At 42.4% G+C, this 14,548-nt stretch overlaps 1 protein-coding gene across 1 annotated transcript in view; it reads left to right on the top strand.

Moving 5' to 3' along the window:
- Positions 1 to 2,124: 2,124 nt before the first annotated feature.
- Positions 2,125 to 14,548, top strand: part of wwc1 (WW and C2 domain containing 1) — a 45,335-nt gene continuing 32,911 nt past the window's right edge. The window contains exon 1 of the mRNA XM_031750364.2: positions 2,125 to 3,098. Within this exon, the coding sequence (XP_031606224.2) occupies positions 2,980 to 3,098 (119 nt within the window). The 5' untranslated portion in view covers positions 2,125 to 2,979. The remainder of the gene's footprint in view (positions 3,099 to 14,548) is intronic.

Here is a 14,548-nt window from a genome sequence, read left to right as displayed (position 1 = left end):
GAAGAGCTTCGCCCAGAGTTTTTACAGATAAATATAGGGAGGGTTTCAGCTCTCTGTGGAAGACTGTGCATGATTCATTCATGGTACATAAAGTCGTTAAGATTCAGAGAAATCTTCATACACAAGGTTAAAAACCAGGCTGTGAGCCTCAGGCCTTCAGGCAGCACAGCACCAAAGACAGAAATGTGGTGATTCTGTGGTAGAAATCAATTTCTTAAAAACACGTCAGTGAATGCAGCTCATCACTGCGTCCTTCAGTTTCACTTGAATCTCTGTGAAGGAAAAACAGAAACAAGGCCGCGAGATAAACACTGCCGTGAAATTCAGTTTGGAAATCGTGAACATCGTGTTCTCAGGGCTAAAGAAGAGAGGAACCTTTCAGCTGGAGATTCAGTTAAAGTCAATTTAATTCTGAGAAAACCCCAACAATCAGATGACTCCTATGAGCACACGCTTTGGTGACAGTGGGAAGGTAAAACTCCCTTTTAACAGGAAGAAATCTCGGGCGGAACCAGGCTCAGGGAGGGGCGGGGCCATCTGCTGGATAGGATAAAGAGATGCTTTGGAAGAGAGCCAGAGATTAATTATAACTGATGATTAAATGTAGAGAGGTGTATAAAAACACAGTTAGTGAAGAAGATGCACCCAGTGCATCATGGGAAACCCTCAGCAGCCTAAGCTTAATGCAGCCATGCCGGTAACATCTGCACTATGAAGCAGTTTCACTCTTTGTTCTTGACGTTGGATTCTTGTGTGAAGAAATATCTGCACGATGGAAGAACCTGCAGGTGATGATAACCATCACTTCTCCCAACCTATTCAGCACTGCGGAATATTGACCTCCAGGGGGCGCTGTGGGCTTGAAAGTTTGGGCAGGCTGGGAGGTTTAACTCTGTAAATATCTGCTAACAAATAAGTGAATAACATTTAAAACCAGGCGTTATGAATAAAACACTAATGAATGAGCCACAAAACTGAACAAAACTTTAAGTATCACCATAACTCACAGCCTACAATGAAACTCTCTGTCAATAAAAATAATAAAAGTTATAAATGTGGAAGTTTATCTGGGTATTTTTGTTTTGTTTATTTGTTTGATTTAATTTTTTTAGACCAAATAATTTAAAAAAGTACAAAACAGCCAAAATATAACGGTTAAAATTTACCAATAATAATAATAGTTATTGTTACTATTAATATAGTAATAATAAATAATAATCCATAAATATCCATATAATAAAAAATCTAAAATGAAATAGGTTAAGATAAGGACTTTTTTTCAAAATTCTGAATGGATTCTTACTGTTGTAGTAGAATAAAAGTATAAATCATAAATAAAATTATACCACAAACTATAGAATATGCATAAATGCATAATTTGCATTTAAATATTAAATTAAGGTAGAACAGAAATGCTTCCATAAAAATAAAAATAATTTAATGAAAACAGAGTTACTGAGATTTGAAATTTTTGTTTTTGAAGTTTTTGCTTTCAAAATAATTCACTTTGATTCACTTTACAGAGTAGATTTGCTAGTTTTGCTAGTTTCAGGTGGATGTTTGATTATTATTTTTAATTATGAAAGTTGTTTGTCAGGAGCAAGATTTTGGAAAGTCGGAACAGCTGTTTGAATAAAAACACGCCACGTGTGCATTTCTATTTTACTGTAGGTTTTATTGTAAGTTCTTTCCACACTAAAGGCAAGTCTTTATTCTTAGTGAATTTTAATCTTGTTTGTTACTAACTTAACTCACACCTAGTCTTGACTTTTTCAGTTATAACCTTTTTAACTAACGTTTAGCTATAGTTCACTACAACATTCTCTTTTTTTTTTTAACATAGATTTTGTTAATTTTAGTGATATTTCAATACAATAACCAAAAGTATTTACATTTAATTTTTACCATCGCTATAGGCCTTTTACTATGTTGTGTTATTCATAGAACCCTGTATATTTTATTCTTCTTCCTCCTGCTTTAAAACAATAATTTCCCTCATGGGATCAGTAAAAGTACTTTTCGGATATTGTTTTGTCCGGAAGTCTTATTTTGTTTCCTGGAGTTTGTCAACAAATGTTTTATTTTGAAACCGGAAATCGGGTTGAGTGGCTGCAGTTAGCTTGATCGGTTCGAGCGAAGTCATCGGGACCGAAGAAGACTTTACCGCCGCCGCTGCCGCTGCTGCAGCCTCCCTCTGCCCGGCTTTCACCGGAGGATTTTTACGGGATAACAAAGAAGTTCTTCGGCTATTTAGCGGATTTTAACGGCTGTGGATTCTCCCGGTACTTTTCTCCTTTCTCCAAGCGGCGGGCGGACTGTTCGCTGTCCCGCAGGCTGGAGGCTAGCGTCGGTTACTGCGGCTAAACATGGTGGCCTGTAGGCACGGAGAGGAGCCGAGCCCCAGCTCTGCGGGTTTGGGGGTGTTTTAAAGGAACGCGAGGGCGTTTTGGTTGCTGCTCCACCCTTTTCTAAGTCTGCGCTTTGTTAATCTGGAGGTTTCTACTGGGCTCCCCGTGTGTTTCCGTTAAACCCGAGCAGCAAGACCACCGGCGGCAGCAGGACCCCGTCCGTGTTCGGCGGAGCGTGGATAATCATCCCGAAAAAGTTCTTCCAGGCCGCCTCAAAGTTTGCCAGCGGACCTGGGAAACTCCAGACCGTCCTGGACACTCCTCCAGCTGCTGTGTTTACGTTACGGATGCTTTGAGGCTCTCACACCGGGATGAATTGTTGCACAAGTGCAGCCTGATGAAACAGTTTGTTTTACCCCCTTCCTCCTCCTCCTCCTCCTCCTCCTCCTGTTCAGGGTCTGATTGTTAATCTGAGGATTATTATGGATTGTTACCATGGCCTAATCCAACCGGACTCTGAATTTGGGGACTAACTGCAGATGTAGAGGCTGACTGTGATGGTGATGATGATGGTATCTCTTCGCGATGATTCTGAGTAGAGAGGAGTTCATTACATGGAGACTCGCCTGACATGCCGAGGAAGGAGTTGCCACTACCTGACGGTTGGGAGGAAGCCAGAGACTTTGATGGCAAAGTTTACTACATTGACCACATTAACCAGTGCACGAGCTGGATCGACCCCAGAGACAGGTAGGACTGCGTGAGAACAGGTGCCGTCGACCTTTGACCTCTGGCAGATAGTCAAAACACATACATGTGATAAATACATGCCGTGTTAAAGGCTCCATTCATGCGGTAAACGAGGTGGTGTGAGCCTTTTAGGCCAAACATCGTTGTCTGTTCATGAAGTCAATACAGAGTTCCACACCATGTTTGCACTGAAGTACCTTGATATGGATTTAATGTGCAATATTTAAACCTGCTGAAGAGGCTTTTCTGTTTAGGGAACTGTGGCAGGTAAAAGCCAGTCACACTGACCCCAGTAATACCTGATTTTAGGGACCTTGTTCCCAGTTTTCTGGCAGGTTGTTATTTGATAAGACATCATAGTAAAATCAGTGGTAGCAGGGGATGGAGGAGAGTTGGTATGAACCTTCCAATAAAAGAGTTGCCCAGTGGCTGACCAACGGCTAGAGACCGCCATCGGCAAACCTCTGCTACCTTGCTTTGATCACCTGCAGTTTGCTTGGAGGACGCCCACTCATTTGCAAACATTCACCAACTAACCACCAAGCAATTGCATAGAACCTCCCAAAACTACTCGCCAACTGGTCGGGAATACTTTATTTTTCCCTAGCTACCGCTGGTTACCAGGGAAACACTGACCAGTCGGTTTCACAGCAACCACTCACAGCTGGATGGTGGAATACTTGTTATTTCCTAGCAACCGGTGGTTGCCGGGTAGTCTCCAGCTGGTGTGACTGAGGTGTGAATGAAATGGGTGGCTGCTGGAGTCATGGTGGGTGAAACAGAAGGTAATGGCTACCTGATGAATCCGCATCACAGGTGTGCACAATAATTAATTAATTGCAGTGAAAGCCAATCACCTGTGTGAATTATTATCTGTAAATTAGAGTGAATGCATTTTATGTACATATATATATACTTTGGTAAGTATGGGAAAACTCATTTTTACCCTGTAATGGTGCTTTTATTGCTGCAGTGAGGCGGCTGGAAGCTAGTGAAGTATTTTTGAGCTCTTGGCAGCCTGAACATGTTCATTTATTAATGTTTAATCAGACCACCTAGACTGCTCTTAAATAACTTTTTAGCAACGTTATTATTTTTGGCATCTGGATGGTTTGTCATTTTGTGTTTGTAGTAGATAATTTTTGATATCTCGCTAATGATTAAACGGGTCAGTAATGAACAGCCAGTCCAGTGAGGTTTGTTCCTCCAAATAACTCACTCCAAATACCAGTTTACCTCTGGGTGAGGAATCATTCCTTCTCTCGAGAATAATCTGAGGATGGGAACCTCGAGCTGAGTGTGTCACAGAGCAGAAAGCCTCATTCAGTTTGTTAACCTGTCATAAAACCTTGGTTATCTCACAGCTCAGGATGCCAGAGGTGCTTTCTTGTTTGCTCGTTTACATTCCTGCTGTCAGGCGTGGAGGTGTGTTACCTGTTCTTTTCTCCTCTCTCATAGAAACCATCAGTGTAATAGGCTTAAAGAGGCGAGCGTGACACGGCCTCGTATGTTCAGATCGCCACAGCGCAGAGGGGAGGGCGGGTTTTCACTGGATTTTTCAGTCTTACCAGTCACTTAAGACCCCTCAGACTTTGACACCAAATCCCTTTAATGCCTAATGTCTGGAAATCTCAAGGGTTGTGTTTTTTTTTTCTTTTCCGGGTGACAGAACCTGGATTCTTTCCCCCCAGTGTGTTTGGTTTATGTTTGTCGCTCCGTTTGACTCCTGATTTCCACATTTTCCAGCTAAAACTACAAGAAATCAGAAGATACAGGAGCCAGTGGCCATCATCATCATCAGTAAGAGTATTCCTCTGACTGCTGCTGAGCTCCGCTTTGAGTTCATTTGACCACGTTGTGCCTGAGAAGTGGTCGTGCTTCCAGCTGTCAGATTAAAATGAGGATGATTCCATCTTGACTCCATCTGAACTGAGTCCAGAATAATCTGCATCCAGATTAGTTTGTGATATTTTCTTTAGAACATCTTTAGAACATCTGCCTGTTTTTCTTAATCGAGAACATTTGACTCCCAGAATCATTCCAAACCTCTGATAAAGTTTCCTGTAAGTAAACGGACTCAGAAAATGCCTCTGGGGGGAGGGGCTGACTCTGCATGGAGGCATGATTCGTCAGAAGTCTGTTTTACCGCATTTAACAGAAATCTTCACATTTTTCCCACAATTTCCAAGCATGTGATATTCCAGGAATGTCTGCTATGTTTCATTAAAAACTCTGGTGAATAAAACAGTTCGAAAACATTTTCTGGCAATCTTTAGACGTCCTGCAGGTAAATAACCAGACAAACAAGCCAAACCAATCGCATAGCAGCCTAATAAATAACAGCTAATAAACAAGAAGCACTCTGAGAGCGCACACTGCCACCAACCCTCTCACTCTGTGGGCGGCGTTTGCTTTGAAGGGAACAGCGCTGTATTTTTTACACATTCACATTGTTTTCTTTGTTCTTTTTAAATGAACTTGGGGAAGTTTGTTGTGCAGTAAAAATCAGAGAAGGGCAGCGTGACAGATGTTTACTTTGATTACACAAAGATGGAGTTTTAAATAACTGGACATGAAGAACCTGAGCTTGTGATTAGTGCTGGGCGATATGGAAAAAATATTTATCACGATATGAATTATTTCATATCACGATAACGATATATATCACGATATACCAGCTGACCTGTGGTCATCTGGAAAGTATGCAGTCTGTAAACAGCGAGTGGAGAGGGTGCAGTCTTTGTTTTTGAGTTACCGTAAAGCATGTCGCAAATCCGGGTGCACGTAAAGCAGCACCAAAACCACAAGACGGAGTTTCATGGGAAAAATATCATTTTTTTATACTTTATTTTCTCTTGCATAAATTTAAGAGTATGTATAGTGAGAAGACAACACTGATATATTTGCCACAGGCTATTTAACCCTTTAAGACCTACCATAGAACCAAGTCTGCCAGAGCTTATCTTTACATTTTACATGCTGTAGTGCCATTTGTGGGAGCATTTCAAGTTGCTATACATCAATACGACCGTTATAGCCCAAATTTTAATAATATGTATGCATTAAGTCCATACTAACTATATAAATTTCAAAAAAGTGCAATAAACAACAATATATGTTTGTTTGTTTTTACATATATTTCTAGTTAGAGAAATTTAAGAGGCTTTTCCCTCAAAGCTGTAAATACAAAAAAGTTGCACAAAATAGTTTCCAACCACGAGAAATTTATTTTGAGTGTCTTCATAGTTTTATTTTTGAGATACACTAATTTTTATATACTACAGGAAAAATGAAAAATAAATATTATAATGCAAATTTGCAAAAAAACGTCCATGTGCATCAAAATAAACTATTTCCAACAGTGTAATTTGACTTCTAAGCCTCCCAGAAACGATACAGAAAAGCATAAAGTCAAATATGACTTTTACAAACACCAACATAGGCTTTGAAGGTAAAAAACTACATTTTCCGCGAAAATGACGTCACTTCGGTTTCGGACAGGTAATGGCGGACATGCGATAGTTCGCGCTGACTTATATTCCAACATAGGAAGTGTTATGAACAGCTGATCGGATCGGCAAAGCGTGTTTCTGGAATATTATGTTTTTGTTGCTGGAAGTGCTTTTTATGCAATTTTTGCAAAGGAAACCGTGACCTAGGGCAAGCTAATGGAATAAGATGTAAGTACAACTCCTACGGTTTCATATGCAAAAAAAATTATTGCGCTACCTTACGTGGTTCCAGTTCTACAGGGATTTAAAAATAGTTAGGCAAAACGGAGCGTGCCTGCTCCGACCGGTTGTAAAGGGTTAATGATATATTTTATGTAATAATTTATAAAATTAGGGTTAGAAACGATAGAAGACAAATGGCACGATAGACACTTTTCTATCGTCCACACGATATATATCGTCATATCGCCCAGCACTGCTTGTGATATATTATTATTGTACTACAGTTTATTTCTCACCAACTAAGCAGCTCACTGTCTTTCTCTTACTTTCTCTAAAACACAATGAGGTCAACTTGAAGGAAAGGCAGATGGGAAATATAAAAGTGAGGTCAGAGGTCAAATGTGACATGGTATTTCATGGAGGTTTGACCTTATTTGAGCTTGAAGAAGAGGTCAGAGGTCCAACGTGAGGTGATAATTTAGAATCCCCATGAATCACTTCATGCCTCTATGTTAGCAGACCAAGAAATGGCAGTAAAAAACATAGCTTTAAAGAGCTCTATGTAGCATTATTATCACTTTGACCTGCAGATCAAAATAATGACCTTCTAGGGGAGATCGGAGGTCAAATGTGACACGACACAGAACACCTGGAAGAATCATAGCTTCTATGTTATCAGGCTTTTTGTCCATTTTTCCACCAACAAATCCTGAAGTTGACCATGAAGACCTCGTGGATGTGTTAGTGTTAATGGACTGTTCACAGTCGACACCCCTACAGAGTCTCATCAGAGTTCATTCAAAGCTTTTCCTTGGTGGAGGTAACCACAGTTAGCTGCCTGTCCTGTAGATGGATCTCTGCAGACGTGAAGCTTCCCACCCAGGTCTTTAGTCACGGGCGGTGTAGCTGCCCGACGGCTTGTGGAGGATTCAGAGAGAGATCAGAGAGATGAGAAACACTGATCCGGTGACACTTCCATGTCTTTTTGAGCAGTTATGCTAAAAAAACAAAAACCAACAACAACAATCAGCTAACTGACTGATCACATGGGGCAAAGTCAGCTCACGGTCTTTAAAATAACTGCCTGAATAACTGCCGGGAGGTGGTCGAAGTTACCACCTGGGAATTTATTTTAATTTATTTTTTTAATCTTCAGGTTTTTATGTTTGTATTAAAACAAGATGAGCTGTAATCAGCAGAGTAAGTTAGGATTTGTTGCAGGTGTCAGCGTACCGCCGGTTGTCGGCCTCACTTATTTGGTCTGCTGGTGAAATAACAAACACACAGTCGCTGGTGTGTTTTAAGGTGGACTGGAGAATTTCTCCTCTGGTTGTTTTACACTCGACAGTCTTAAAAGTGCAGAAAGAAGAAAACAAAAGTCCTGAATTTAAAAAACCCCACAAAAAACAACACAGGCGCATTCCTGAAACACACAACGTGAGGGGCCGAGCGCTCGCAGAGCCGCCAACCAAAAGGCCCGATTCATCCGAAATCCTTTTCACTGCCTGCCAAGGTGCACGGGGTCAAAGTGCAGCGTGAGGCCCTGCAAACTGTAAACCGGGATCTAACCGCCGCTCTGTGCTGGTTTTAATGCGTAACCAGCGACTCTCATGACTTATTATTCAGCAAAGCATGAGAGGGTTTTAGTTTGGTCGGGCTGTTGCAGAAAGAAAAGCTTTTACCGAGCCATTTCTCCTCCTCCTCCTCCTCCTCCTCCTTCGTCTAAAGAGTTGGTTTTATTCATGTTGTAAAATTACAGCAGTTATGAAATAATTAGAAACCCCTGCTTTCTTCTTTAGATGGAGGTCACCCGATTTCTCCTTCACCTGCCTCCGTCTTGTTCATGATTAACTTTGGACGACTTGAGTTAAAGAAAGAAGCTTAAAGCCTGGAAGATTTAGAGAACATACAGAAGCAGTTTGGGGGAAAAGTAAATAAACATATGCAAACCCTCTGAATGAGTACCGAGTGTACATGTGTAGGTAACATGGGCACTGAGGGCTCAGGGACTTTCAGCTTGGCGGCAGCTTTAAAGGCTTTATTTTGGTTAACGTGTCTGATTGATGCTTCTGGGAAAGACCCAGCGTGAGCCCTCAGGCCCTGCGGCGTTCGTGCGTGGCCCGGCTTCATGGTGTGAAACTTTGGAACAGGATGTGTTTGTGTGTTGGGTGTAGCTTGTTGAGATGAGTTCAAACACCTGGAAGATGACGTGTTTTGACTTCTTCACACGGAGAGGAAACGAAGGTGGAACATTTCCCGCTGTCAGACATGCGTTCGCCTGACAGCAGAAATGTGCGCTGTGTGATCTTAAAGGCTGACCCACAAATGGAATGACGACCTCTCCGCTGTTTGTTTTTACTCCTGCAGCGTGGAACAGGTTTCCCCCTCATTCCCATATCGTTTCACACGCTCATCGATGTTTGCTCTGGATTACAGCATCGTTTCTCGTAAAGGAAACTCGGGGATGAGGTGGTTTGAATTGAAGGCTGCAGTCATGTGAAAATCCTCCCATTGTAGTCAGGAATGAAGACGGACAGCGAGTCTGATTTCCACAGTCGGAGCATTTCTTACACTCGTTATTTAAAGCGAGAGCGGCAGCTTATCTGATGCTCTTTATTTTGAATATGGAGTCCACCTGCAGCTGTGCAGGAGTATTTGTTATTTTGTGTCACTGTGCTTTCCTCCTGCTCTGTTATAGCCTGATTCTGAAGCTATAAAAACTGCTCTTTGTTAATTAACAAGGCTATCTATTTGTGAGTTGTGCAGTCCCATTTTAATGGTGGCCTTGGGCTCTAAAGCTCGCTCAGCATGCAACGGTTTATGCAGAACTTCAGCCCGAATAAAAGGAAGAAACAAGAGAGGAAGAAAACGAGTAAAAAAGCACAGAACCAGATTTCTGTTTTAGATTTTTATTTTAACATAAACAAACACGTCCCAGACTAAACACACAAATTCACACGAGAAAACTCATCCTCATCCACGGACACTCATCCTGATTCTGATCTCAGTTTTCAACATTTAACAATGTGATGTCTTTAGTCATCATTAAAGCTGAAAATTCTGTCAAAATCCACATGTTCTGATGGCCCAATGTTTAAGATACATTTACATATGCAGCATATATCCAACTAATAACAAAACTATGGCTTGAGAAGAATGAATTAAGTTGAAATAATTAAAATGGGAATAACTCAGAAGACAAAATGAATCAATTGGATTAAAAAAATGCAAAAAATAATCATTTTTGAGTGATCGTTAGTAGTTTTACTCCATTTAGAGGTCAAATAAATGGAATAAATAAGTAAAACGCTAAAAATACAGTAAAATGTGACTGTAATATAATAAATGACTCTCTAAAGGGAAATATAATAAAGATGGCTGTTTTAATGTATAAAAAAACATCTGCAGCTGATGTTGGGTGACGTTAAAGCGGCTCAGTGTTCCCGGGATGTTGAGTGTCTTACGGGGTTAAAAACACAGATGTGGTTCCACTTGTGTCATTTTGTCCTCGTGGATTCAAACCACGCTGAAATATGTTTGGATGTCGTTTGATTCATTTTGAATTATGTTGCTTTCCTTTGTAAAGAAATGGTTTTTAATCAGTTTGAGTACCTCAGGGCTCGCAAAATCGCTAGCCCGACGTCCTGGGGCTAGCGATTTTTCCAGTCGGGCTACCAAAATCTATCTCAGCCCTGCCCGTCGGGCTATAGGAAGGACAAATATATGTCAATGCTTTTGCATTCTTTCGGACATGTAGCTGGGTAATTATGTCACTGGCATCGATGAGCCACTGTCAATATGTGACATATTGAAATCGCGTTTGAATTTGCGCTTGTTTTTTGCTTTCACTTTGCAATCGCGCGAACTGTGTGTAGAGAGCGGCAGCACTGATTGGTGAGTGACGATAATTTGCGCACCAATTCCTCTGACATCGTCTTATCAATCGTTAGCTTACTATGCGAACATGACAAGTGAAATCTCCCACAGCAAGTTTAAACATGCGAGAGGTTGATCGCGCAGAGAATCGCTCAGCGTTATGTAAGTACGTGTGTAAAAGCAGCAGGATATATATTTTAGCTCTGCTGAGCCAAATAAGACAGGTCAGGGTGAAGAAGTGACAGCCAAAGAAAAGCCTACCACAAAACGGAAAAGTTATGACAAATCAGACTATGAGGGAAAAAGAAAGTGCAGCTTTATGGTTTCATGGACAAAAGAATTTCTGTGGCTGCAATATGACAAGCTAAATAACCAGGGCTGCACATAAGTGGTCCGCAGGTGCGCATTCGCTGTCAAAATAATTAACGCGCACAAGATGTTTGCGTACATAAGATTTTCTGGAGGAGGACAGACATTTGTTTAGAACTCTTAAAGATGTCTAAGAAGCAATTACTTTGGTGTTCCTCCACCTCCAAAGAAATGTCAGAAGGAGTCCGAACCACAAAAGAAGCGCGTATTCTCGGAAAAGTGGTTGCAGGAGGTGAGCTGGCTTCAAACAAACGATGAACGCACAGAGATGTGGTGCAGAATGTGCGCGTCTTTTATTTTGACAGCGAATGCGCATATCACGGACCACTTATGTGCACCCGTGTAAATAACATAATGTTCTGCCGGGTGTGTTGTTGGTTTCCCTCGATTTCTGAGTCGACAAGCGCCTTTGTTACTGGGACCAGTAATTTTAAGAAAGGCCCCATTAGAACCCATGAGAAATGCAAGAAATGCATTATTGCTCAGTCTGCAAATAACATACTAAAATCAACCTGAAAAATCTGTTTAGAACAGCGTACTGTGTTGCAAAGAGTGAACTACCATTGGCAAAATTTAGCAGTCTTTGCAAACTTCAAAAAGCAAATGGCCTAGATCTTGGTTCCACTTGCCTCTTACCTGTGACTTCAGTGGAAATTTCAAATTCAGGACCTGACACAGACTGATTCATGTTCTACACAGTTCTTACAAGTTCATAGAAATTTCTGTTCAATTAGATTCAAGTATTTGAGTTGATGATTGTAATTTTTATACAATGTTGTAATTTGTGTTTCAACAATTTTATAATTAATGTTTTGTTTCCGTTACAATATTATACATTAAATTTAATATTGTAACAGAAACAAAACAGGAAACAAAACATAAAAAAATTGCTCCCTTTTTTATTCGGGCTACTTAAATTTATTTTGGGCTACCAAAAACTGAAGAGTCCCTGCCCGAAGGGCTACCAGGGATTTTGAAATTTTGCGAGCCCTGTACCTTGAAGGACACGATGAGGTCAGAGTTTGGACGATGCAGACCTCGGGTCTTTAAAGTTCTGCAGACGCCCAAAGTTTAACGCAGCACCTGCTTTTCTGGGGCGGTAAACTGGTCGACACAGGTTTTTGTGGCTCAAGAGTTGGCAGTTCGTCTTGTAATCGGAAGGTTGCCGCTTCGAGCCCCGGCTTGGACAGTCTCGGTCATTGTGTCCTTGGGCAAGACACTTTGCCTACTGGTGGTGGTCAGAGGGCCTGGTGGCCCCAGTGTCCGGCAGCCTCGCCTCTGTCAGTGCGCCTTAGGGTGGCTGTGGCTACAATGTAGCTTGCCATCACCTGTGTGTGAATGTGTGTGTGAATGGGTGGATGACTGGATGTGTAAAGCGCTTTGGGGTCCTTAGGGACTAGTAAAGTGCTATACAAACACAGGCCATTTACCATTTCACTGACCTTTAAAAGCAAAAATGCTTTTTTCACAAAACTGGGTCATCTGTTGGGAAGCGAAACCCATCTATCGAGGGCACCGGCGTCCACAGCCCGAAGTCTGCAGCTTTAGACGGCGTACAGGTTTGGATGATGGAGATGTTGAGTCTAAATTCAAATGTATCATCTGCTCTTCTTCTTGTACAGTCGAAGGTTTCCTTGCTCTTAGCGGGAGGTTTTACACCGCGAGACTCAAAGAATGAGAAAAGTTCTTATAAACTGTCCAGACTGCCGCGTCAGGTCTCTGCTGCTGGCCCTGAACGTGTGTCATCAGACCAAAGGAATGTTATTGGTCAGATAACACAGGTATGAGGTGGGTGACACGGGGCAGGCCCTCTCGGTAATGAATCCACCGGTTATCTGTCGGTGAAGCTTTATGGCTGTGGTGTGGTGAGGGTGTTTTACGGTTGGACCTTGAGCAGCTATGAACTGGTTTGAAGCCTCATAACTCAACCTGAGGAATTTGCACGCCGCCTGACTCACCGCTCAGCTATGCAGCTGGCCGCCCTGCGTGTTTGCACTCTGCCACTCGTTTTGTCAGTTTACATCAGAGCGCCAAGGCTCGGCTCAGTGTTTACCTTGGTATGTGAAACCTGAGCGTGGGGGGGTGTACGTACTCGTATCAGGTTTTCAACCACTTTTGTTAGACTGCAAATTCATTTTTGACCAGAACGTCACCAGAATGACTTTTTTGCTTCTTCTTTGAGTCTCATGTGAGCTCAAAAATGTGCAGCCTTTCATGTCACGCTAAAAGTCCTGTAATTGGTGCATTTAACACTTCTTTTTTTTGTAGTGGGGCAAGCGACTCCAGCATTATCCCCTCTGAATCCTGCCGCTTACGCCCAGACTCACAGGATGTAGTTTTAAAATCTGTAAGTGCAAAGAAAATAACAGTTTACTGCTTCTCTAATGGCAGCAGTGCATTGAATGTGTAATCTTGCGTGATTTCCACGCTCAGAAGGGCCCTGTAAATGGGTATTTAGCTCAGTAATGCTCGACTGGCCTGAAGTAGAAACCAGCATGCAGACCGATCAACAGGCTGCATGCTGTCAGTCCACATGGATGACTGGCAGCTCTGCAGGTGAGCTGTGTGACAACAGGTTTCCTCTTCCAGCTCCAGGCCCCTGCGAGCCTGATCGAAACAATCCGCTTCAGACAATTTTTTTTCTACTCTTGGATCTGTATGATGTCATAGAGAGAGGATATCCCTAATATGGTCATTTTGGGGATCCCAGTCAGGAGAAAGTTGCCTTTTTTAATTTTCCTGTCATCTAAAGTAAAAACACGTACCCGAGGTGTTCACCTTCACGCTGTGGCGTGTAAGGACTTCTTACTGTGTGCTGGAATTAGATTTTGTTGATTTTGGACACTAACGGTCCAAACAGCACGTGACTGAACACGTCTCATTGTTGAGGTATTATCGGCACGCTTGTTTACGCTCACTGTGGCGTGTTTTTGATCTGCTCCCTCGGCCGTTGCAGGCAGTTTGAGCGCTGATGCAGTGGAGCATGCGAGAAGCACTACAAGCACCATTTGATTGACTGACAGTGAAACGAAGGCCGTTGCCGCCGCTGCCAGCTGGTCCTCTGCTGTGAGGGGAAACTGTGACGGAGAGCGACGGGTTTATGTCAGCGACTCCCCTCGACTCGATGGTCAGAGGATAGGATTTAGCCAGTGGGAGAAAACAGGGAGAGAGAGAGGAATCAAATAATGGGATACCCGAGCTACCCGCCGGCCGGACAGCCGGCCCTCTCTGGGATCAGCAGCCTCTCCGTCTTCCCCGGCTAAATTTAGAGCTTAGCTGAGGGGGTCTTCTCCGGGCCCCTTTCATTATTCATCAGCTGAAAAAGGACCCAGTTCAGTTTCTGCCGTCAGCAGTGAGCCAACTCCGAGTTTATCTGCAGTCACGACATAACGAGGGAACGCTGAGAAGAAACGCCAGAGACGAGCCTCGGAATCAGCGAGGGCGGATTTCATACATCTGTGTGTTTGTCTGGACAAAGCTTAGCACACTGACACATCCAAATGCTTTTATCAAACACACGAACACACCCAC

This window comes from Oreochromis aureus, linkage group 10, assembly GCF_013358895.1.
Source record: "Oreochromis aureus strain Israel breed Guangdong linkage group 10, ZZ_aureus, whole genome shotgun sequence".
Taxonomy (NCBI): domain Eukaryota; kingdom Metazoa; phylum Chordata; class Actinopteri; order Cichliformes; family Cichlidae; genus Oreochromis; species Oreochromis aureus.
The sequence above is the reverse complement of the archived record's forward strand: the minus strand, read 5'-3'. Positions and strand labels throughout refer to the sequence as shown.